Genomic DNA, 23879 nt, shown 5'->3' with positions numbered 1-23879 from the left:
CAGTGTAGTGGACCTTCAGGACGCATATGGAGCCTGCATCGGAAATATCTGCAGTTCTCCCAGGGAGAGGAACACTTCAGTTCTGTGTGCTCCCTTTTGGTCTCAGCTTAGCGGCACGTGTCTTTACGAAGACTATGTCGGTCATCGCAGCTTTCCTCAGGCTGCCGGGCGTTCATGATATCCATATTTGGACGATTGGCTCCTACGCCGCCTTGCGCACTGACGGCATTGATCAATCTCCAGTCTCTCCTCCAGCTCCTGTTCCACCTTGGGCTGTCGGTGAACTGGTGGAAATCTTCCATGACGGTCTCTCAAGACCTTATTTTCCTGGGTTTTCCGTTGGAATACGGTCAGTGCCAAGGTGTTCCTAATGGCAGACAGGATTGCGGACCCATCAGCCACATGTCCGCTCTTCCTCTAGTCTTAGCACATGACAGCTTGGTGGTTGCAAAGACACCTGGGCCTCATGGCTTCTTGCGTGCTAGCCCTTCCTCTTGCATTTCTGAAGATGAGGCGTACTCAGCTGGCTTTTCTGAGCTCTTCCTGTGGCGGTCCTCGAACAGCAACCTTTCGGTGGGGGCGTCCTTTCAGGAGCCCTTCCCACAAGTGACGGTTACTACAGACTCCTCCCTTCTGAGGTGGGGTGTGATGCTGTCATCTCAAAGTATTCGACCTTTGAACACTTCAGGACAGGCAGTTTCATATCAATTATCTGGAACTCCTAGCTATTTTTGTTGCGTTCAAGGCTTTTTAACCATCTAACACGAACAAGGTACTCCGTGTTCGCACAGAAAATTCTGTCGTAATGTTTTACATCAAAAAGCCGGGTGGCACCAAATCACCTCTCCTTGTGGACCTAGCTATACAGATTTGGAAATGGGCCATCCAGCACAAGGTTTGGCTCCTGGCTGTTCACATCCCGGGTCACATCAATGTAACTGCAGACTCATTCAGCCGTCAGTCAGCAGCCAGTTATGAGTGGGAATTGAACAGCGATGTTCTCTCCACCATTTCTCACCAATGAGGCTCCACAGAAGTGGTCCTGTTTGACTTAAACAAACAGGAAACTTCCTCTGTATGCATCCAGAGACGGCCTTGGGGTGTCCTCCCTGCGAGATGTTCTTGAGATTCCGTGGCACAACATGAAGGCTTATGCCTTTCCTCCACTGCCTCGAATTGCACTCTCCTCCTCATAGCTCCTTGGTGGCCAGCCAGATTCTGGTTTTCGGAACTTCAGCATCTGTCGATTCTTCCTCCGATCAGATTGCCGTTGACTCCCGACCTCCTTCACCAGAGCGATCACCAGATGTGGCACCCCTGCCCACAATCATTCAGCTTGGCGGCCTGGTGCCTGAATTCAGATCTTTAGCGCAGTTTAATTTGTCTGAGGACAACATGCTCATTATCCAAACCTTCTACGAGGGTTCAATATAGGAGCAAATGGCTCTGTTTTTTGCCACTGGTGCTTAGCTAAACAGCTTGACCCCAGGCTCGCCAAGGTTGACACTGTTATATTATTCGTGTCTCACCTGGCAGCTTCGGGCATTCATGTCTTGTCTTGCAGCACTTGTCTGCCATTGCGGCCTACCTGTCCACGGACAGCTGTTCCTTTTCTTTGACAAATCCGGTCATTAGAAGGCATTTTGCAGGTCTGCTTCATCTTTTCCTGCCGGTGGGCACCCCTCATACCAAATGGGATTTGAATGTGGTCCGCACTGTGTTATGCCATAAACCATTTGAACCCATGGCCACTACCGATCTCAAATACCTTTCTTGGAAGGTCGCTTTTCTGATCGCAGTGACTTCGGCGAGGCGAGTAAGTGAGCTCCAAGCTCTTTGTGTGGAACACCCGTTCCTCACTTTCCAGAAGTATAAGGTTGTGCTTCAAACTCATCCTTCCTGCTTAAGGTGGTTACCGATTTTCATTTGAACCAATTGATCTCCTTACTTGTCTTTTTCCCTAATCCGGCATCAGATGCTGAGAGTCTTACACAACCTAGACGTCAGGCGAGTCCTGAAATTTTACGTCGATGGAACAAGTGAACTCAGGGGCTCCTCACAACTCTTTGTCACATCCGGAGACCCGAAAGGGAAACAGTCTTCCAAAGGAATTATCTCACGATGGATGGCCTCCTGTATTTCAGAAGTCTATAGCATTCAAGGCCTTCAACCTCCGAAAGGCATCCATGCTCTTGTTTGTGGCAAAGCAGATGCTGTTGCCTTTCAGAAGTATGTCCCTTGGGAAACCATCCCAAGCCGGCTACGTGGGCTTCCCCATCAGCTTTTTGTAAGCATTACTGTTTGGACCTGAGCTCTAGGGCTGATGCCCAATTTGGCCAGGCTGTTTTTAAGAACTTATTCCAGTAAAGGTTTTTTTTTCCATCCACCTGAGCCAACTGTGCGTGCTTGGGAATCTCCCACAAGTATGGAGGAAAGGGGATGGGAGGTAGGAGTATAACAGTTACTCACCGGAGTGACTACCTTACTCCTAGCCATAATCCCCTTTCCTCCATACGCCCGCCTGCTGGCCCCTCTAAAAAGTATCCTCCATTATTGCTTAAATGGTCTTGGACCTGGCGATAGAAAAGGACTGAAGGGCGATGCGCGGGGTGGAACTCGGGAGGGCGGGGTTACGGCCATGTGCAGTACCCTGTGTAAAAAAAAAAGTTTGCTTTTTTACAAAAGTGCTCCGGTCCCGTTCCGACGAATGGAATGTCCCACAAGTATGGAGGAAAGGGGACTATGGACTAGAAGTAAGGTAGTCACTACAGTGAGTAACTTTGTTAAAATCAGAGACATTGGTACCTCGAGCATAAAAGGAAACAAAGAAAAACCCTGAGAAAAAGCCACAAGAAAGAAAGAAAAGTCATAAAGGGATATGACCAGGAGATGAGACATTCTCTTGGCCTACTTTAATTATTCATATTAGTGGTAGTGTCAGATAGAGGTAGCTTTAGGCTGAGGACATATTATTTTGGACTTCCTGATGACAAACGAGCACCTTGAGTTACTTTAGTTAGGCAGAGAAAACCCTGTAGCAATAGCGACATTCCGAGCCGCCACAAGAAGGAACACTGCATAGTTAACTTAGTATTTGCACTGAGACTCTGTGCCTAGGGTGTTATTGCTGTTGGCACAAATCAGTCTAGTGAACGTCTGTGACATAGTACATGGATCTAAGTAATTTGTTTTGTTCACTGTTTCATTTAGTTTTCAAGGTTTTCTCCTTTTCCAATCGCCTCCAGTCATTGTTGTCATTTCCTGCTTGAGAAGGTGGTAAACTGCTGGAGGAAAACCAGGGAGAAATGCCTACTCTAACTATTCTGTTTGTGCTAGAAGGCCTTTCAAGTGTGACTGCGATAAGCCTTTCAAACATTGCCATGCTTTAGGGGTAGGCAGGGCTCCAGATAAGAGTTTGAGGTTTGGGAATTTGAGAGTAAACAGATTTTTATATGGAGAAAATATGTAGTTCCTATTCCTTAGTTGCACGTTTTCGGCAACTCAAAATATAGTTTACTCTGGAAAAAAACAGCCATTTGTCTTGTAAGCCAAAAATGGTTTGTAGCTAGCAATTTCTCTAAAGTAAAGTAAGCTCTTTGGTCATGTGCAGCCTTTTTATTAGGCAACACTGTACCAGTGTCGAAGATGCTGCTCATGGCCCTGGTATGAAAACATCACATGAGCAGTGTCAGACCCGTTTTTCTGTTTGCTAAAAATGTTTCTTTGTTGGCCGTATTTGCCTGATTTTATGGTATAAAGTAGGCAGGTATGTGGCTCATCTGTTGACATGTGGATCAAGCTGCACTTACCAATCCAGCAACTATTAAAAATTTAGTTTTCTGAATGATAAAAATAGAAACAAATCTTGGCTGGTATTAATAAGAGGTGACTTTTCTCATACACATTCAGTGAGTAAATCCCGAATCTGGTGAATTGATGATGCCTGCCTTGTTATGGGTTCAAAGGCATCCTACTACAGAAATCTCAAACTCTGATCCCTGAGGTCCACAAACCACACCAGGTTTTCAGGGTAACTATGGACTGCGCAAGTGGCTCACATATGGACTTATTTTAATCAAATGTATTTTATTTGACTATCCCAAAAACATTAAGTGGATTTGGTTCTTGCAAACGGGACGTAAAGACCTGGTGTTACCCAGACACAATTTCACTCTTTTCAAAGAAATATTGGTGCAGAGTCCTATCTCTTTCTTAATTAACAGATTAACTGAAGCAAAGGCCAAGTACCGCAGTAAGGCCATTACTTCAGTCCATAACAATAGAACTCTGAGTGCCTCACATTATGTTAATATTTTAGTTGTATGTAGTTGTATTTAATGTGTCCTCCACCTGATTTAGGCTGGGCTACATTTATTTCAACATGGTTACTTTTGGTTCGTAAATAAAGCCCAAAATAGTAATAGAATGTTGTTTTGTAAATGTGCAGGTTAAGACAAAGGGCCTAGTCCGTGCTTCCCTGAAAAAGCTGTCAGATGCCCTTTAAACAGGAGTGTAAAATGAGGAATATGCATCCTTAATATCTTTCTCTTTTTATTTCTTCAGACCCGAACTCTTCAGTTGGGAAAAAGTGATCAAAATGTCTCCAAACGAGAGGCTGGAACATGCTTTCAACGTGGCCAAGAAACGTCTAGGGATAGAAAAGCTGCTGGACTCAGAAGGTATACCGTGGGCTTTTTGCTGAGGATTTTATGGGCCTCAGTTGTTGAGGTGTGGGTGAAACATTAGATATGTGCTTGCTCATTTCCAATAATATTTACCTCCTGGTGCCTTCTAGACACTATGTGTCTATAGTACAGGGGTCTGCAACCCTGGTCTCCAGTTGTTTTGAACTGCAACTCCATTGATCCTGTACTGTTGACTCTGCTGGCTAAGGCTATTTGGGCTGATAGTCCAAAACATCTGGAGAGCCAAAGTTTGCAGACTGCTGCTATAGTAGATGCTGGCATGAGATCCTGGTTGTCCTGGTTGATCTTTGTGTTTTACTGCAGTGTTATATGTCAATGTTAAAGGACATTTGTACCGCGCACTATCACCACCGGAGTGGTCCCCTGGCCCTCTGGCGGCTCTGAAAGAGGAAGGTGTAGGGTGAGTTAGTGGGGGGGAAGCTGGAAAAGTGCAAGAAAGCAGTGATGTGGTGTTGGCGGCCTCAGCCCGGTGGTTCCGTTAGCTGGGACTCGGGGTTTTGCGGCCGGTAGTCGTCATGTACTGCTGTGCGAGTCTGTGTGTTTTTTGTTTTGTTGTTGCAATGTGAATTTTGTGCGGTTTGTTGTGCTGTAGGTTTGTGGTTGTGTTTGGTTTGGAGTTTGAGAGGTGTATGCAGAGGGGGAAATTGTTAGTGGAATTGATTACTTGGCATTTCTATCTTGAATTGAGGCGTTGGGTTTGCGTAATCTCTCCAGATGGGGTGTGGGAGCATTTCTGCGCCTCTGTCCTGATCTGGGCTTGTTTGGTATTCACTGTACCTTTCACATCAGGCCTCCACTTCCATCAACTTCCTTCATAACCTTACCTGTCTTCCTTTCCCACTCATATGGCCAGTGTACCTGCTAATGTCCACAACTCAGTTAGTGTGGTGATTGCTAATATTTTGACAATTCTATAACATTGTGGTACCTGGTAGCAGCTAAGGGGTGACTGAGGAAGTTGGGCGGGATTGGTTCGGGTTGTTGATTTTGTCTTTATGGGTGTCGCTTGTGTTCTGTTTTATTTGGGGTCACCTGTCTAGGTTTTGTGGGAGTTTCTTAGTCAGTTCTGGGAGTTGTCAGTGTCCTCTTAAGCTTAGTCATCCTTTTTCCTTTCTGTTGTTTTGGTTTTCAGTTTGGGTCTGTGGTGTTGAAGAGCCAGGTTTTTTAATTTCCTGAATTTTAGGTGATCTTTGGTGTTTCTTATTTCTTTTGGGATGTTGTTCCAGGGTTTCACGGCTAAGTGGTAGGAGGTGCCTCCAAGTTTTTTCTTAAGGTATGCTTTTAGTTACAGGCGGATTTCGTTGCTTGACCGGAGGCGTCTCGTTGGCTTGTAGATTATTTTCTTTTGTAGGAATTCTGCTCCTTGTCCACTGATTATCCTGTGCGTTATGCACATTGTTTTGAATGTGATGCAATGTTTTACTGGGAGCCAGTATAGTATTTTTAGGGCAGGAGTTATGTGGTCTCTCCTGGATAGTTTGAGGAGTAGTCTGGCTGCTGTATTTTGTATCAGTTGTAGTTTCTTCAGGAGGTATTCTGGTATTCCAAGGTAGAGGCTGGTTGCATAGTCGATTCTTGACATGATGAGGGCGACGATGGTGAGTGTTTTGTGCGTAAAGGAGAGGAAAGGTAGGATTCTTCTTGCCGTGTGGAGGAGGAAAAAGCATTTCTTGACTGTGGCATTTATTTGTGGTTCTAAGGTTAGGGTGTTGTCCATCAGGACTCCCAGATTTATTTACTACCTTAGATGGTGATGGTGCGGTTCCCATTTCCGTTGGCCATGGGATGGCGGGTTTGTTCTCTTGGTCTTTGAGTATGATCATGATTTCTGTCTTTCCTGGGTTGATTTTCAGGTTGTTGGCAGTCATCCAGTTGAAGACTTCTTTTAGACATTCGATTAGGGTTGATTGATCCGCTTGGGTGTCTTTGATTTTGTAGATGATTTGAGTATCATCTGCGTAGTTGTAGCATGTAATGTTGTATTTTTTGAACATTCTGATAACTGGAGTCTGGTAGATGTTGAAGTACAGTGGTGATAGGATCCTTGTGGCACTCCACAGACGTTAACTCGTGGAGTGGATTTGAAGGGTTTAATCCATACGGTTTCTGTTCTGTCTGCTAGGAATGATTTAGTCCAGAGTAGTGCTGTGTCTGTTATGCCTATGTCTTCGAGTCTTTTGGTTAGGCTGCGGAGAGGTCGAGCAGAATAAATGCTGAGTTTGCGTTCGAGTCTGCGTTAGTTTTTAGGTCGTCACAGATGGATAGTAGTGCTGTTTCCGTTCCTCTTGCAGGGCTGAAACCGACTTGAGCTTGGTCAAGCAGGTGGTGTTTTTCTACGTGTTCTTGGGTTAGTTTATATATGTAGGTTTTCTGGAGTTTTGCCAGGTAGGGGATGAAATCGGCCTGTAGTTGGATAGTGCATTTGTGTATTGGTACTTAATGCTTGTAATGAATGCCCTCCTTTTGTACGCAACTGCTTAAACTCCTAACTTTTGTCTGCTTGTCTTAAATGTGCTTTTTCCTCAAATGTTCTTTCGGACGATCAATGAATAACTTGTTTACAAACTTCAATGATGAACAAGTTTGTTGCTATACCTTACCTGGCAATAGATGGATGGGCATTATGTTGATTCATTTAGCTGAACGGAAACGAACATAGAACACCTGTTCCTAGAGTTTCTCAATCGATGCATGGCCTTAAGCCTACGTCCACGCTGACGGCCTCGACACAAAGTATACCGTTGCTAAACCAAAACATATGTCAAACTACTTTTTCGCAACATGTTGAAAAAAGAAAACGGACACATTTCAAAGCCACTTCTCCTTTGTCAAGTAGTCTCAAAAAGATGCGACAACCACTGTAACCGGGCAAAGCAAGAGACATGGTTACTTTGCCACCGCGAGAACCCTTAGGCTCTTCAGGGGAATGGACAAAACTTTGGTTTGAGTTAGCCATTAATAAAAGGGCTTCATTTATGGAGTTACTAGAAAAACACACTTTTCAATGCAAACACAGGATTTTGTAAGAGGGGGTGCCATCTAAGAAGCCAAGAACTGAACCGTCTGTTCCTTACGAGGAGCCAGTAGAAATCGAGCTGTACACAGACAAGGATGCATATTTTGAGGAGTATAACACAGGTACAGACATGGGTTACCTCCCTGCCCCTCACCAGATATCGAGGACCCCATCTCCTATTCGCCCATTGCCAACAACTTATTACATAATGACCCGCTTAAGAAAGTGGCCCATTATTTTAAAATGCACACATGAATCCGAGGAGGACACAGATTTTTTGGATGACTTCCTCAACGAGAAAAAGATTAGCCAATACATCCTGTTACTTAAAGCTATAAAAAGATGGCTAGACCCCCTACTTTACAACTCCAGGGGTAAACAAATCAGTTAACCTTTGAGTAGAGAAAATATTTAGACTGGTGCCTACCGGCCCCCTTCTTTATGAGGGGTTACTCAAAATCAGACTTGCTAATCGTTACCGCAACACAAAAAAGGGCAGGCACCCCTGTTGAGGCCCCTCCTGATACAGACAGTAAACGTTTTGCTCTTGCCAAAAAAGTGGCAACCTCTGCAGCATATCAAATGTCCATTGCCAACAAGAGCACCTTAATGGCTAGCTTTAATAGGGCATAGTGGGACCATATAGAGGAACTTATTGCTAACGTCCAAGAGCCCCTGAAGTCTGAAATACTCAAGGCCTTATCTGAGGGGAAACTGTTAATGCAGTTCTTAAAAATGCCCTAGAGTCAGCAGATACTACTGGGAGAATCACTGCAGAGGTTAAAATACTAAAGAGACATGTGTGGCTCAGAAACTGATTGCGTCTGAGATTTGGGCCACACTTTTAAATATGCTAATTGAAAATGAAGTCTTTTGTTTTTGGCAAAGCAGTTGATCAAGCCCTAGAAACAGGAAATAAAACCATGAAACACTGAAGACACTTAATCAGATTTCTAACTGTCCTTTTCAGCAATGGGGAGCACCGTCAAGCCGGCAAAGTTCTTGTGGCCAAGGCTACACAAGATCTACAGCTCAGGCAACATACGCCTCTGGTGCACGTTCGGCCACATGGTTCGGGAACCAAGGTCAATCGTCTGCCCCTCAATCCATATTTCCAAGACAGTTCACAAGGGGCTGAGGTAGAGGGAAGGCCAAACATTCCATACTCACCCGTGCCTCAGATAAGTTTTGAGGTGGGAGTATTTGACACACTTTTTACAATTGGAGTATTCATTTCTTTGTAGGAGTAAACGTGATCTGCCTGCAAAAGATTGCAAAATGTATGCGACAGGCAACCAATTCATGAATAAACTTGATTATGAATAAATTTGAAAATGAATAGAACACATTAGAACTAAAACAGTTGTGTAGCAAAGATTGTATGGCTTCAAACAATGCTTTATATTTTTGGAAAACCGCCCCCTACACACTGTGTTTGAACAGACCATATAGATGCAGCCTGATGATAAATGCAAAAAGCGCAGGAACTAGGATAATTACTTTTGTGCAAAGGATGCTTCCCAGTTGTTACCAAGTTTTCCATCTTATTATTGACGTGACCCTGACATGCAAGCAACCTAAATATGCATGCATATTTCTCTCCATGAGCATCTAGACACAAAACACAGCAGAAATGTAACAGGAACCATTTGTTATCTCACAGCCTGCTGCCTTTGTGCCTGCGATTTCATTCAGGCAGATAACGATCAAGATGCTCTGGTTTCTGTCAAGTCACCTACCCTCTGCTTTTCAATAGTGCGCAAATAAATATGCAACGAAAGATGAAATCAGTCGTACTTGCAGGATTTTAATCTTTAAAAAGGACTGGTAAGACGCTTATTTGGGGGCCTGTCTGCTCTCTTCCAAAAGAGTATTCAACATACTTTTGATTATCTGATTCTGGTCTTAAAATGCAAGTTATGCTAAATAGGTTATTTGATTGTGGTCGTAAAATATAGGGATATTCTCTGACTACAGTCAATTGAGTTATTCCTCCAGACGGCCCTAAAGAAATATACAGCTTCACTCACAACCTGGCTTTCTGGTCGCTATGCTTGTTGGTTGCAAGGCAGTAAACCTGCATTTCAATGACGAACATGCTACTACGTGCTGTGGTGCCAGAATTCAAATTCCTAAATGGTGAACTCTTTAAAATGGTGCTGCCTTGTTTTGCAGCCCTTTTCCCCCTACTTAAGCATCCCTGCAGCCTCTTTTCCTTGCAGTTGGTGAGCAGGTGCAAGTGGATCTAGGTCACGTGGCCTAAGCCCCACCCAACTTCTTAGCCCTTCCTCTTCCTTTCTGTTCTTAACTCTTAGATCAAGGATGTCTTTCACCCGGGCGTCTGAAGAAAAGGGCAGACGAAGAAAAGGGCAATTCCTGTTTGGACCTGTTTGGACCAGGTGGACACAGCACCAGAATCCCTTCCCCTCTTAACATCAGGTAGGCTCCCACAAATATGTTTTACCCCTTTATCCCAACAGCTCATTCCTACCATCACCACTCATGGCCAACCCTACTGCTCACCAGTAACATCATGGACCCTGCATCGCAGCAACCTCAGCCATGTCACCATACACCCCATCACCACTCCATCATCCACCATTATATGAAAATTGATGCTTGCCAATGTCCGCTCAGCAATAAACCATGCAGCTGACATCGCTGACCTCATCACCACACATGACTTGGATGCCATCTTCATTAATGAGTCCTGGATGACCTCCACATCCTCACCACCAATGACTACAGAATTCTACAACAAGACCGTCCAAACAAGATTGGCAGAGGCCTTGCCACCTTTCAAATGGCATCATGGCCATGCACCCAACTGCATGTCATCACCATTGGCTTTTGAAAATCTATCCTGCCACCTCCCACTCTCCCCAATGCACAAAGTCACTTCTCATCTCATCTACATATCACCCAAACCCAACAGCTCCTTCATCGAAACACTTCAAAGACTTGGTCACAACCATGTCTCTCACCCATGCCAACATCTTATTCAGCGTTTTCAACATCCATGGAAACTCAGCAACTAAGTTAATGAATGAAGTTCTCCACTGCCTACCCAACACACTGTACCTCACAGAGCACACAAAAGAACCAACTCACAGGAAATGTAATATCCTCGACCTCATTATCACCGCACTACCCATCCTCCATCACAGCTCTCCCATCCTGCTCGACTGGCCAGACCATCTGGCAGTCCCCTTTTCAAATATGTCACACTACAACTCTCAAGCAAACCCATTGCAAACCAAGCAATCAAGCCTTCAGATACTTCAAGAACTTCCCATTGGAGTCTTTCACAGAATACCTCGCCAAACTCCACCTCTTATCGGCTGATGTACCTCTCACGAACCAGGACTGCAACTTCCTTCTCCAAGAACTCAAGATTACCCTCACAAACAACATCAAGCAACATTCCCCAGTGAAGCTGCGCACACTGAAGCCTAAACCTTCAGCACTGTGCTAAACTCAAGAACTCAACCTCAACAAATGAACCATCAGCAAAGAAGAAAAGAATTGGCAAAAATCCTGCAGTGCATCTGATCACACCCTGCTCAAAGATCTCCGTACTACATGCAAACGATGGATCAACACTGCCAAGGCCAACTACTACCAAAACGCAATAGCCAAGGGCAACAATGAAAGCAGACCCCTTTTCAAAGCCATCAAGCACATCATCCCTCTGCCCGGCCCAACCATAGCACAAGATAGCAAAAATCCACCGTCATCAACTCTTTTGTCATCTCGATCAACATGATCCGCAAACATATAGACACCAAAGCAACAACTGCCAGCACATTACAAATCCCATCTCGCAAAACTACTACCTGGACAACTTTCAAGACACTTCCACATTAGCATCCCTCAAGGCCACATTGTATGCGGACGACATCCTCCGTACTCAACCCTTCCGACTGAAGCACTCCTCTCTTACCAGATGATCCTCAACACCTCCCTAACTCAATGCACCTTCCCCTTGACCATCATGACAGGACCAAATCCTCCTGCTTCTTAAGAAACCAACACTGGACCCTGACAATCTCAGCAACTACCGCCCCATCACCCATCTTCCCTTCCTATATAAGATCTTTGTGAAAGCAGTAGCCACACACATTGAAGCCATTAACTTCCTTCAGTCCTACCAATCTGGCTTCAGGCCAAGTTGCAGCACAGATACGACTACCATAAACGTGATCGACATTGCACTTAAAATCCTCACTGATGGCCATTCTCGTCTCCTTAACCCCTTGGCAGCATTTGACATACAGTCCACTAGACACTCAACAATCTACATTGCTGCATGGGGATCAGCAAGATTGTCCTCAGTTGGTTCAAATCCTACCTTTGAATCGCCAACCGTTTTTAGAAATTGATTCTTCCAGATCACCAACTCTACCGATCGCCTGTGGAGTTCTCCAAAGATTCATCTTGCCCCCCCGCGACCTTCAATCTTTACATGTAACTGCTTGGAACCCTCACTCCACACAACATCCACATATACCAATACATAGATGACTAGATATCCTCCATTGAAGATATCCAAGGGCTCAATACCTGCCTCACACTGATCCAGTCCTGGATGTCCAGTGCTTACCTGAAGCTCAACCCCTCCAAGATCCAATTCCTAATGCTGACCAACAACACCAAACACCCTGACACCCAGACCTGGCTCTCCTCTATGAACCTCAAGGGATTCATAGGCCAGCTGACCACCTGTGCCAAGTCCCTTGGGTTCAACATCGACAGACAGCGCATGTTCAAACCGCACATAGCAAGGAAGACACAAACGGCCTGGTAGCAGCTTTCTCTTCTGCAGAAAAACAACTTCAGATCTGCTGCCCAAGCCTTGGGCCTCTTCCACATGGATGGTGGAAATGTCCTTTTGGAAGTCCTTCCGGCGACTACTCTGACACCCCTGAAATGTGTCCTGCATGCTGCAGCAAGACTCGTGAAAGGGTACCACAAATTCAACTACATCACGCCGACCCTCATCGAGCTGCACTGGCTCCCACTGCACGCCTGTATCCTCTTCAAATCCTGTTGCATAGTCTACAAGGCTGTCGTCCTGAAGTCCCCAGGTTACCTCACTGAGAACCTCAGCATCTCTGGAAGCCTGCAATCCACAGAAGCAAGGAAATGTGCAGACCTAAATTGCGAAGGAAAGAACCAGACCCTGTCCTTCTCAGTTTACACTCCAAGACTCAAACCTCCATGTCAACGCCAGACTTGCCCCATCACTTTTATAGTTACTCTTCAAGGATCGGCTCGTCAACACTTTGGTCCACACACCCTGCACTTTCCACCTTACCAGAGACACTGTGATGTGCTGCCCACTGCCCCCCCCCCCCCAGTTGCTTGTAGATTACTTGCTGCCAGTAGCACACCCTCGCCCTCCTCCTCCCTTTTTCTCTGCGTCCCTCACTGTGTTCGTCCCCCTATGATTGCAAAGCTATCCATTGCTTCCCGAAGCAAGGTTTGTGCTCAATAAATACGATTATGATGTACGGCCAGCGGAGAACATCTATTCCAGTATATCTGACAATTCAGGGGCCGGGGTATTAAACATAGGATCTTTTAAAACCAATTTTTACAGAGTAATATATTAGTGTGGTGGGCCTTATGGTGAATAAAACCAAATATGTTTTATTTAAAAAATATTTTTATATGAAATGGCCTTTAAGTGACTTGCGTCTTTCATTTGATGGATCACACAGCATTAAGTGAAAGGGGCTCAAGAGTCTTAACTCCCCAGATCATGACAGTAGTGAAAAAGCCTCAATTTCTTTGCCTTCTGAGAATGTCTGGTTACCAGATAATGGCATATGTTCTCAGAAAACCTAATGCAGCTTCCGGTCAATAATACATCACAATGACTGAGTTAACTATAATTAGATTGATATTACATACATACAATAATACCATCTAATTGAAACTTATTTGACCAAATGAATCTGCTCGTGATGTGGGACAGGTATTTAGCACCCTTTTTGATTTTTAAGAAAAGGGTTGCTATGTCCCAATTGCAAAACGTAGTCTATTCTGTGTTTAGTCAAAGGTCCAAGCTGCATATTTGTTTTTTCAGGCAGTTGAATGTTGTGTTCCACTGTGGCTGCACATCTACATAATATCTGACCACCAGTCTGGATTCCGAGCATCCAGAGGCACGGAAACGGCTCTTCTGAACACCCATGAAGAACTGCTTGCATCTCTTGACTCCAACGCCACTGCTGTCCTCATCCTTCTTGATCTCTCTTCTGCATTTGACACAGTGAACCATTCCATCCTCATAAAAAGGCTCCATGACACCCATGGCATCTCAGAGCGGGCACTAGACAGGATTACCTCCTTCCTAACTGTTCCTCCAAAACCATTCTGATCCCTTTCTCCTCCCCTACTTTCTCCTCCACCTGCAGCGCCCCCAGGGCTCCATTATTTTGCCCTGTCTCTTTAACATATACCTTTCTCTGCAGGAATGACTCATTTCCTCCTTCTACGCTGATGATACACAACTTTTCTTCAAACTTCCCACCAACGCCCTGGCACCCTCCTTCATCCCTGACTGCCTCTCTGCCATCCAGACCTGGTGCACTGTTAATGACCTCTGCCTCAATGCCAGCAAAACAGAGATTCTCCCTATTGGGTCTCCTGCACCCTTCTTCCCTTCACTCTGGCCTTCCTCCATGGTTCCCACTCCTCCCCCCTCCTCTGAAGTCAGGAATCTGTCATCTTCGACTCCTCCTTTTCCTTCTTCCCTCATATTGCGGACATTGTCAAGAAGTCCTACTTTCAGCTCTTCCTTCTCAAAGGAACTCTACCCTTCCTCACCTTCCCCCAGAGACTCAATGGTACCCGTGCTCTGGTTCTCTCCAGGCTAGACTACTGCAATAGCCTCCTCCTTAATCTTCCTTCGTCCACCCTGCAACCCCCTCCAGCTAACCCAAAATAGGGCTGCAAGATTTATCTTGGCCTCAAGCCCAGGGGCCGCATCTCTCCTGGCCTACAAAGTCTTTACTGGCTCCCGATCTCAGCACAGATTAAATTCAAATCCCTTTGTATCGTCCACAAGGCTATCTGGGGCCAGGGACCACTCTATCCTCAATACTTCCTGACCAAATACTTCCCTTCTAGACTCCTTCGTTCCTCTGACACCAACTCCTTGCGGGTTAAGTGGTTTGATAAACAGAGAGCTGGTGGGCGATCACTTTCCTCGGCTGGCTCCTTCCTGTGGAATAGCCTCCCTCTCCGTCTTGAGCATGACCACCTTAAGTTACCTCTTACTACTCCTCCTCCTCCTCTTCCCTGCTAATCGTACAGTAGTGTGACTGATGCGCAGGGCCCTAATGTGTCCTCGGGGCCCTGAACCCCCACATCTCTCATCCCAGCCGCTGTCTTTCTAATGCACTTACTTAGGCTCACCCTGCTCACAGGTGATTGCACTTACGTTTGTCTGCTCTTAGCACTTACCCTGAGCACTTCTCCAGAGAAACCACTGCACCTATCCCTCACCCCCCCCCTTCCCCTCTGCACTTGCACGTTCTGAACACTCACAAGGCATAGTAGGTATGTCTCCTCTCCCTTTCTATTCTCATTATTTGTTTGTACCATTCATTCAATTATTTATCTTTGCTGTAATTCATGGCCTACCTTCCCCTGTGTCCAAACTGTTGCCCTGTGTGCGCTTTGAAACAGTTTTGCTAATTGTATAAGCGCCTAACAAGTGACCAATAAATAAATAAAATAAATATCTTTGAAGATGGTTTGATACTAATCTTGTGTAAGAAAATTGTACGAGGAATATTGACTGCTCGATTACCCAGTGACTGTAACCGTTCCTAGTTGCATAAGGTATACAGACAGTTGGTCAGAATAGAAATTAGTCATTCAGATGTGTACACTGTGTCCTATAACGTAATTTAGCGAACAGAGAATTGCACCCGCACGTTTCAGGGGTCGAAATTGGAATACATGGAGCAGGAACTGTATGTAGCTTCCGGGTGTTGGGAATTTCCTCTTAACCATTAGTTTTTCATCAAGCACCAGGAGCTACTAGGGTCTCATGAACAAGTTTAGGAGGAAATCCGATTAATGGAGGGCTAAGAAGAAAATGAGTGCAAGTAAGTTAAAAGAAATGCAGCTAGTTAACATTGAGACACACACACACGTCAGAATAGCCACTCTGGAATGCCTGAAAGATGGTGAAACTTGTTTCCCCCCCTAAATATGGCCTACATTAACACATGCACACGTGTATGTGACGAATCGAGGGAATTCGCCCCTTCCTGTGAGGCTAGGGAGGTTAGCCCTCTCTGCAATACCGTGCCTACGGGTAGGGACAAGTGGGACCTCACAAGGAGAGACTCCACCTTAGGGAACAAGAACTCATGTTCGCACGTGTAACCCCCTACGGCATACATGCATTGTTCTCAAATTCCAGAAACCTCTTTACCTGCAAACTGGGACGATGAAACTCTACAGAGATGCCATCATTTTGCCGAAAAGCACTATGTCCCTTTAAGTAGAAATAACCAATACACTGAGACAATTACATATTAAAACGTAACCTTGAGAAATCGAGGAGAGAGCGAGAGCAAAGAAAATGTCAGCATGAGATGGCCCTTCGTGACTTTTCAAACTTGCTCCAGCACATCAGGCTGCATTCCAATAATACCACCCAGCATGGCAGGAGCCCCCAAAATAGATGGTGGCAGGACCACAGGGAAACATCCATGGTGGACCAACGGTCCAAACAATTTTGCTGAGACCATAGTGAAGGAGAAGCCTGAATGAAGGCGCCTAGTCCTACGTTCAAAGACCGGAAGAAAGAAGTGAGAAAAGAAACCAAGAGCAGAGGGAAGACTTCAAGAAACTCTATGCCCAAGAAGGAAATGCAACAGCAGGCAAGAAAGATCCAGGGAACTAGATTCCAGAAGACCTTCTCTATTGAAGAAGGTGGTTACTGGCAGTAAGGGAGCCATGGAGGCCCCGAAGAGGGGATAGTTATATTGTAGATCCAACTCATCTCAGTACTAATTTGGAAACAGATAATCTTGTAGCAAGTTAAGCGAAAGATTGAGAGCCCAAGAGGGGAAACATGATGAGCTTGATGCTGAAAGAGAATATCTCGAGTTTGTAATACCCTGGGAAAAGGGGAAAGAATCTAAAGTCAATGCAAAGTATGACCACTCGAAAGTACAACTTCTTAAGAAGCTGAAGGAAGAGAAATAAAAGCCAGTGATCATACTAATATGGGAAAAGGCATAGACGGTGAATCGGACACAAGGTTGGGCAGGCCAAACTGAACTGAACCGTAATAAAGGAAGGGGGATAACAGCCCAAGGGCAGGAATATAACTAAGAGTATATTGAGAGCTATAGTCAAGAAAGTTAAATGTGTATAAACCCACGAAAGCGCTCCCAAAAGGGAGAGGAAAACTCCCAAGCCTATTGGAAGAGTTGCAGAGAATGATCAAAGAAGTACTGAGAAGATATTTAAGAATCCTATACTAATCAAGAGACTGGTACTGAAAGTATCAGAAGGAGAAGGGAGTCATTCTCCAAGCTTAAGTTAATTTACATAATGGTAGGTGCTAGGCAATATTGTATGCAGTACCCTTTGGGTGCACTACAACAACCGTGACCTCCTGGCAATAGCAACCCAACCTTTGGTATAAGTCTGTACTACAGCAATTGGTAGCGTATTGAGCAGTCAGGCTTATGTCAAGAGGGGTCATTGTTAGCTGCTGGGGAGTTGCACAGAGATTCACAGTGACAAGTATTCAAATAAACTCCTACACACAAGGTTTCTTGATTAAACAATTATTAATTTATTTAACAGTCAGTTTGAGTAAGCCTTTTCAGAAGGGGCAATATAATAGTGACACACAAATACACTCCACAATACACACTCTTGAGTTTCCCTAAATCAGAAAATACCCATTTGGGATGGCACACAGACACTTCCTACACCCTCGGGTGACTTCAATAGCTAGGACACTGTGGACATTAATATATCACTGTTGCATTTAGGGCAATACTTGGGAGCCTGTCAAAGAAAACGTTTATTAGAATAAAACAAGAGATCTCACAAATATTAAAAGGTAAGTACTTTGGTAACCCCCAATGCAAAGTAAGTTAAAGGGATGGTCTAGTAAAAAATTTTATTTAAAAAATAGATGGGCCACATAAAAAAAATACTAGCATCCTCCGTTTTAAAACTTCCTATGTAAAATTTTGAGCTATTCAAGCTCAAAATTCGAAAAAGCAAGCACAGGGGCGCCGCCATTTTGTGAAATGGAGGCCCTCCTGTGCTGGCTTTTGCTTTTGCGGCACTAATGAAGGAAAAGCCAGCCAGCTGTAGTAAACAAAGTCTACCGCTGGGTGGCTTTCCCTTCATTAGTGCCGGGACTCGGTGGACGCGGACCGGAGACCAGAGCAGGAAAGCTGCAGCTGAATCTCGGTAAAAAAATAACAAAAAATAAGCACTAGCTGCGTTTTTTTTTCTAAGTTTTCCGGGCTGGAGGAGCCCGGAAAACTTATAAATACAACGTTTTTAAAGCTGCGGTTTTATTTCTGTTTGCGGTCGCTTTTGAAGCGACCGCAAACATAAATACAACGTTATTGTGTTGGAAAACGCTGCGGTTTTAAAACTGCAGCGTTTTCCAACACAACCGCGTTGTCTGCCTGAATCTGCTTTACCCGAGAGCCCCAAATGGAAAAGCAGATTTAGGCAGACACAACGCGGCATTGCGGAAAACAACCGCGTTGTGTCTGCCGGAATCTGCTTTACCATTTGGGGCTCTCGGGCTCCCCACGGGGAGCCCGAGAGCCCCAAATGGAAAAGCAGATTCAGGCAGACACAACGCGGCATTGCGGAAAACAGCCGAGTTGTGTCTGCCTGAATCTGCTTTTCCATTTGGGGCTCTCGGGCTCCCGTGGGGAGCCCGAGAGCCCCAAATGGGAAAGCAGATTTAGGCAGACAACGCAGCATTTAGCATTTAGAGCCCCAAATGGGAAATCAGCTGCAGGTAGAAACACTACGCGGCATGTAAACATAACCGCGTGTGTTTCTGCCTGCTGTGGCTTTCACTTTGGGTCTCCGGTGCTCCCAGATTTGGATACGCCAGTCCAACTGCGCTTAGAAATGGGAGGCTTCTTAATCACAGTAGGAGGACTTTTAAGAGGAATGGAAAAGGGTACTAAAAAGTGGTTGGACCAAGTTACAGTAATAGGGTTAGAAATATCCACATACGAAGCAGGAAACAGAATAAGGTCAAGTATGTTGCCACCGTTATGTAGGGGCCTTGACACCTTGAAGACCTAATCAGCCATCAGTGCTCTAAAATTGGCAACAGCTTTAGACGTATCGTGATGCACAGGTATATTGAAGTCCCCAATAGTAATCAAGTCGGGGTATTTCACGAACAGTTCCAGCACAAATGCAGGATATTCAGTGTAAAATGTAGTATATATCATTAGAACTGTAAAAGTAAAAGTGGAAGTTATGGAAGTGCGAATTAAAATGCATTCCATTTTTAAGGAATGCTTAGGAACTAAACTAGAAACTCTGTAGTTATTGTAAATAAGAGCCACCCCACCACCAGGAGTGGAGGGGGGGGGGGCATCCTATCCTCATGTATTATGGCATACTTTTCTGGGAGGGTTTGGACATTGGCCGGTCCAGATGAATCTCTAAGCTAGGTCTAAGAGATAAGAAGATCCAGCCCCTCTTGGGACAAAAGATCATAGCAGTCCATTGCGTGGGTCACAAGGGAGCATGTATTAAGTAGGGCACATAATAATAAATTAGGATGACAAATTCCTTAGGGGCAGGGGTTTGCTTAAAACTACACGGCCATCTGGTAGTGTTAGGAGCATAAGAGAGGAGCTCACTACGTTTCTCCCAGCCTTGTAGGGTGAGAGTCTCTAAGACATGGTGATCCGTCTGCACATTCTGTGCACGGACGGGCACAGACGGGCTTGCTTTAAGCACGCCTTCGGCATGCTGATGACGCGCCCACTGCGCCCATCCGCTGCGCCCGTGGTTCATCCGGCACATAAGTGCCGAGATTGGGATGAAAGCGTGGCTAGCTGGCTTCACTCACTAGAGCAAGAAAGTGGACAAGCCTCTAAACTTGCCCCGTAGTGAGATACAGGCAGGCAAGAAACAACAGAGCTGCAGGGCAGCCTAATTTAGATTGCCATTTCATTCCTGCCAGTTCTTCTGTCTTGCTGCTACCTCTCACTTAGTCATAACCTGACTCTGCCACTACATATGTTTCAATGACTGCATCAATCATTGTTGCCATCTCTTTACTGCCACATTTCTATCTTTGCCACCTCTTTTTCTGTGATGCCATCTCATTCACTTTCACTCTGCTGCACAATGAGGAGCTGATTCAAAAGGTGCCACACATCTATATTCCACATGAGGCACACTAGAACTGTGTGGTCCAGAACATATGAGGCATTGTGCTTTAACTGTCTTCAAGATGTTACGTAATGCACCTGCCTTGCACATTCCTAAGTTCTTCTGTGGCACCAGTTGGCTTGTGGAGCCAGAAATAGCTAATTCGAGGGGATTGGGTCCTCCGGCGTATTCCACATCTATGACAGTAATCCCCACAGCTGTGCTACTTCGGAACATTTTTGGCGTCTGCGTCCTGCATCGATGACGTCGATACACTGTCCTCGAGGGCCTCCGTCGAGCCGATGTCACCGGATGTTAGAAGTAGGACGCACGACGCCCATAGCCTCAGTTCAGTTTTTTCCGCGAACGTGTTCGCTTCAGAGTTGGTGGCGAGCCTGTTTGTGTATTGAAGATGTCGTCTTCGGCTTCTTCCACCCCGCGGTTGGATTTTAAGAAGTGTCGGGTGTGCGGGACGAAGATGTTGTTGACGGACACGCCCAACGCTTGCCTCTGGTGCCTTGGGGAGGACCACGATACAGATGACTGTGTCGACTGCCAGTCACTTACATCGAAGGCCTTGCGGGAGCGTAAGAAGAAGCTGTCGGTGGGTAAGGTGGCCAAGCCCCAGAAGTCGCGATCTACTGGACTTTCGACCGACGATTCGAGGGGCGACTCTGCATCGTTGTCGTGAGTCTGGGGGGTCTTGGTCCAGGAGTCAGTCTCGCTAGTCCTCTGCCTCTTCGAGGCACTCACGGAAGCGCCGTCACAGGTCGCCTTCCTCGTCCGAGGAGTCCGCCCGTCGGCGGGTTTCTTGTCCCAACAAGCATTCCACTCCTGAGGAATGGGATTCCTTCCGAAAGGAGATGGTGATTTTTCAATCGCAGAGCTCCTGTCTGCGCCGTCGAAGGACGCTGTGAGTGACCTTGCTAGAGACACCACTCGTCCGCCTTCTGGCTCGGGCGGTTGTCGCGACCACCGGGCGCCTTCGAGGTCCCTGTCAGACAAGGATGGTCGCTCTAGACATGCCTGTTCAAGGTCCTGGTCCTCGACGGCCTCGGGACCGTGTGAGCCTGTGAAGTCTTCGAGGAAGACATCGATGCCTGCGGCGCCGAGGTCGTCGAGGGACTCTCGAGGCTCCGCCTCTGCCCTCAAGGCCTGTGTCGACACCAGCGAAGTTGTCGGCACCTCGCTCGACGTTGACGCCGATTCCGTCGAACCTTTCGAGGCTGCTTTGTCGGAGGTACCCCGTGGCACAGTGGAACCCCGCAGAAAGGCTCTGGCCAAGAATGTCTTTGTCCCTTTTTCTGTGCCCTCTTTCCGACCTCTGGATTATATTTCTGAGGGGGATGAGGGATCTGAGGAAGGTTTGGTGCCTGAGGAGGTGTCTGACGAGATTTTGTCTGGTCACAGCCAAATTGAAGACCTGCGTCTGTCACTGCACGACACCAGTGGTCTGGACACCTCTCCAGAGGTGGAGTTCTGTCGGCCTGAGCCTGGCACCCATGCCGAGTCCTTGTACCGGCGCCTTATGTCGAGGGTCACAGGAATACTTGGGGTGGTCTGCGCCACCTGTGGTTTTTCTGCAGGATGACCTGACAGACATCCTCGACCAAGGTCCTCCAACTGACCCGGTACTGCCATTCCATATGGCTTTGCAAAGAAGGGTGGCTGCAGCTTGGACTGCTCCGGAGAGTCTCCCGGCAGTGAGCAAGTCTTTCCTGTGAAAATACTGTCCAGCCAGTAGTGACCCCTACTACTTGACCACGCACCCCACTCCGGAGAGTTTGGTGGTGCAGGCGGCCACGGCCCCAGAAAAGCAGGCGTCGTACCCTACCATCCCTCCTGATGACAAGCGTTTTGATGGCTGGGCTAAGAAAGTGTTTTCTTCAGGGGGTATGGCTTTACAGGCAGCCAACTCTGTGTGTGCCCTGTCACGTTTCACGCACACTCTGTGGAACTGCATTTCAGTGGCGGCTGAACATATTCCCGAAGGGGGGGAAACAGGATGGTTTTCTGGCTATTGTACAGGATGGCAAAGATGCCATGTGTGTGACCGTTCAGTCAGGTTTGGACATGGCAGATTGTGTCAGCCGGTCCATGGCGGCGAGCACCGTAATACGCAGGTTTGCGTGGTTGCGGAAGTCGGGTTTGCTCCTGATGTGCAGGCCGGGCTCCTCAACATGCCCTTTGATGGTGAACATCTTTTTGGCAGAAAGGCTGACGAGAGCCTTGAGAGGTTGCAGACCTCCAAAGCTGCAGCGAAGTCGTTGAGCGCTGCAGTTCACCAACCTCCGCCTTTTCATCCTAGGGGAAAGCAATGGAGGGGAAGTTCCTTTCGATATTACTCACCCTTTTGTAAATCGAGAGGAGCTGCAAGTCAAAGGGGCTACCGTAGGAGTGCCAGAGGTGGAAAACAGGGTACTCGAGGTGCCAAGGCCGCTCGGGCAGTTGCTTCTTTGCCCTCAGGCACTGCCGCAGCTGCTTCAGCTCAGTCATGAGGCCATGTCCCATGGTTCGCCGGTTGGGGGAAGGCTGGCGCAACATCTTGTAGAGTGGCGTGCCATTACTTCAGATGTGTGGGTTCTGGAGAACATAGCCCACGGCTACTGTCTTCGTTTCCGGCAGAGGCCTCACGACAATCCACCAGGGAATCTCTCTTTGAAGAGTCCAGATCCACTCCTTGCGCAGGAAATTCAATCCCTGCTGGAGAAAGGTGCCATAGAACGGGTGCCTGTAGCGGAGAGGAACAAGGGAGGATAGTCCCCTTATTTTTTGATTTCGAAGAAAGACGGGGGATTGAGACCCATCATGGACTTGCGCGGCTTGAACAAGCTCCTCAGGAAGGACAAGTTCAAGATGGTTACTCTTTCTCAAGTCCTCCAGGCCCTTCAACTTCAGGACTGGTTGGTGTCTCTCGACCTCAAGGACGCTTATTTTCATGTGCTAATCCATCCAAAGCACAAGAAGTACCTGAGGTTCGCGGTTGGCGACTTGCTCTTTCAGTTTTGGGTCCTGCCGTTCGGATTGACCTCTGCCCCAAGGGTCTTCACCAAGCTATTGGTGGTGGTGGCAGCGTAAAGAAGTCCCACTTGACGCCAACTCAGCGGCTCCAGTACATCGGAGCAGTGCTCGACACGTCCTTGGGGCAGTGTTTTCCTCCCCAGGTGAGGGCTCATCACATTCAGCAGATGGTGCACAAGTTTCAACATGCCCAGAGCCTCCCGGCGTTCGAGTTCTTGAGGTTGCTCGGCCTCATGGCATCCTGCATTCTCCTGGTGCCAGAGGCCAGGCTGCGGATGAGATCTCTGCAGTGGGCTCTCAAGATGCAGTGGTCGCAGTCCTCCGGCAGGATGTCGGACCCCGTTCAGGTGCTGCCCTCGGTCGCCCAGGACCTTCTGTGTTGGGCCGTCGAAGGCAATCTGATGAAGGGGGCTCCATATTGGCTAACCTGGCCGGAGGTGACGATCGTGACGGACGCATCCCTCACGGGATGGGGAGCTCATGCCAACGAGTTGACAGTCAGCGGTCGTTGGTCTCTGTTGGAGTCCAGACTCAATATCAATCTGTTGGAGCTGAGAGCCGTCAGGCTTGCCCTGAAGGCTTTTCTGCCGACTGTGCGAGGAAAGAATGTCCTGATTCTGATGGACAACACAGTGGCCATGCACTACCTCAACAAAAAGGGGGGGGCAGGGTCACTTCCTCTGTGCAGGGAGGCAATGCAGCTCTGGTTCTGGGCCATCCAG

The 23879-nt window shown here is 46.8% G+C and overlaps 1 protein-coding gene across 5 annotated transcripts in view; it reads left to right on the top strand.

Moving 5' to 3' along the window:
• UTRN (utrophin) overlaps positions 1 to 23879 on the top strand; it is a 2010688-nt gene that overhangs the window by 417105 nt on the left and 1569704 nt on the right. For all 5 annotated transcript variants that reach the window (XM_069606729.1, XM_069606726.1, XM_069606725.1 and 2 more), the window contains one exon: positions 4564 to 4679. In XM_069606729.1, the coding sequence (XP_069462830.1) occupies positions 4564 to 4679 (116 nt within the window). The remainder of the gene's footprint in view (positions 1 to 4563; positions 4680 to 23879) is intronic.

The sequence above is a fragment of the Ambystoma mexicanum genome, chromosome 4p, assembly GCF_040938575.1.
Source record: "Ambystoma mexicanum isolate Mex_15411 chromosome 4p, UKY_AmexF1_1, whole genome shotgun sequence".
In the NCBI taxonomy this organism is placed as follows: domain Eukaryota; kingdom Metazoa; phylum Chordata; class Amphibia; order Caudata; family Ambystomatidae; genus Ambystoma; species Ambystoma mexicanum.
The sequence above is the reverse complement of the archived record's forward strand: the minus strand, read 5'-3'. Positions and strand labels throughout refer to the sequence as shown.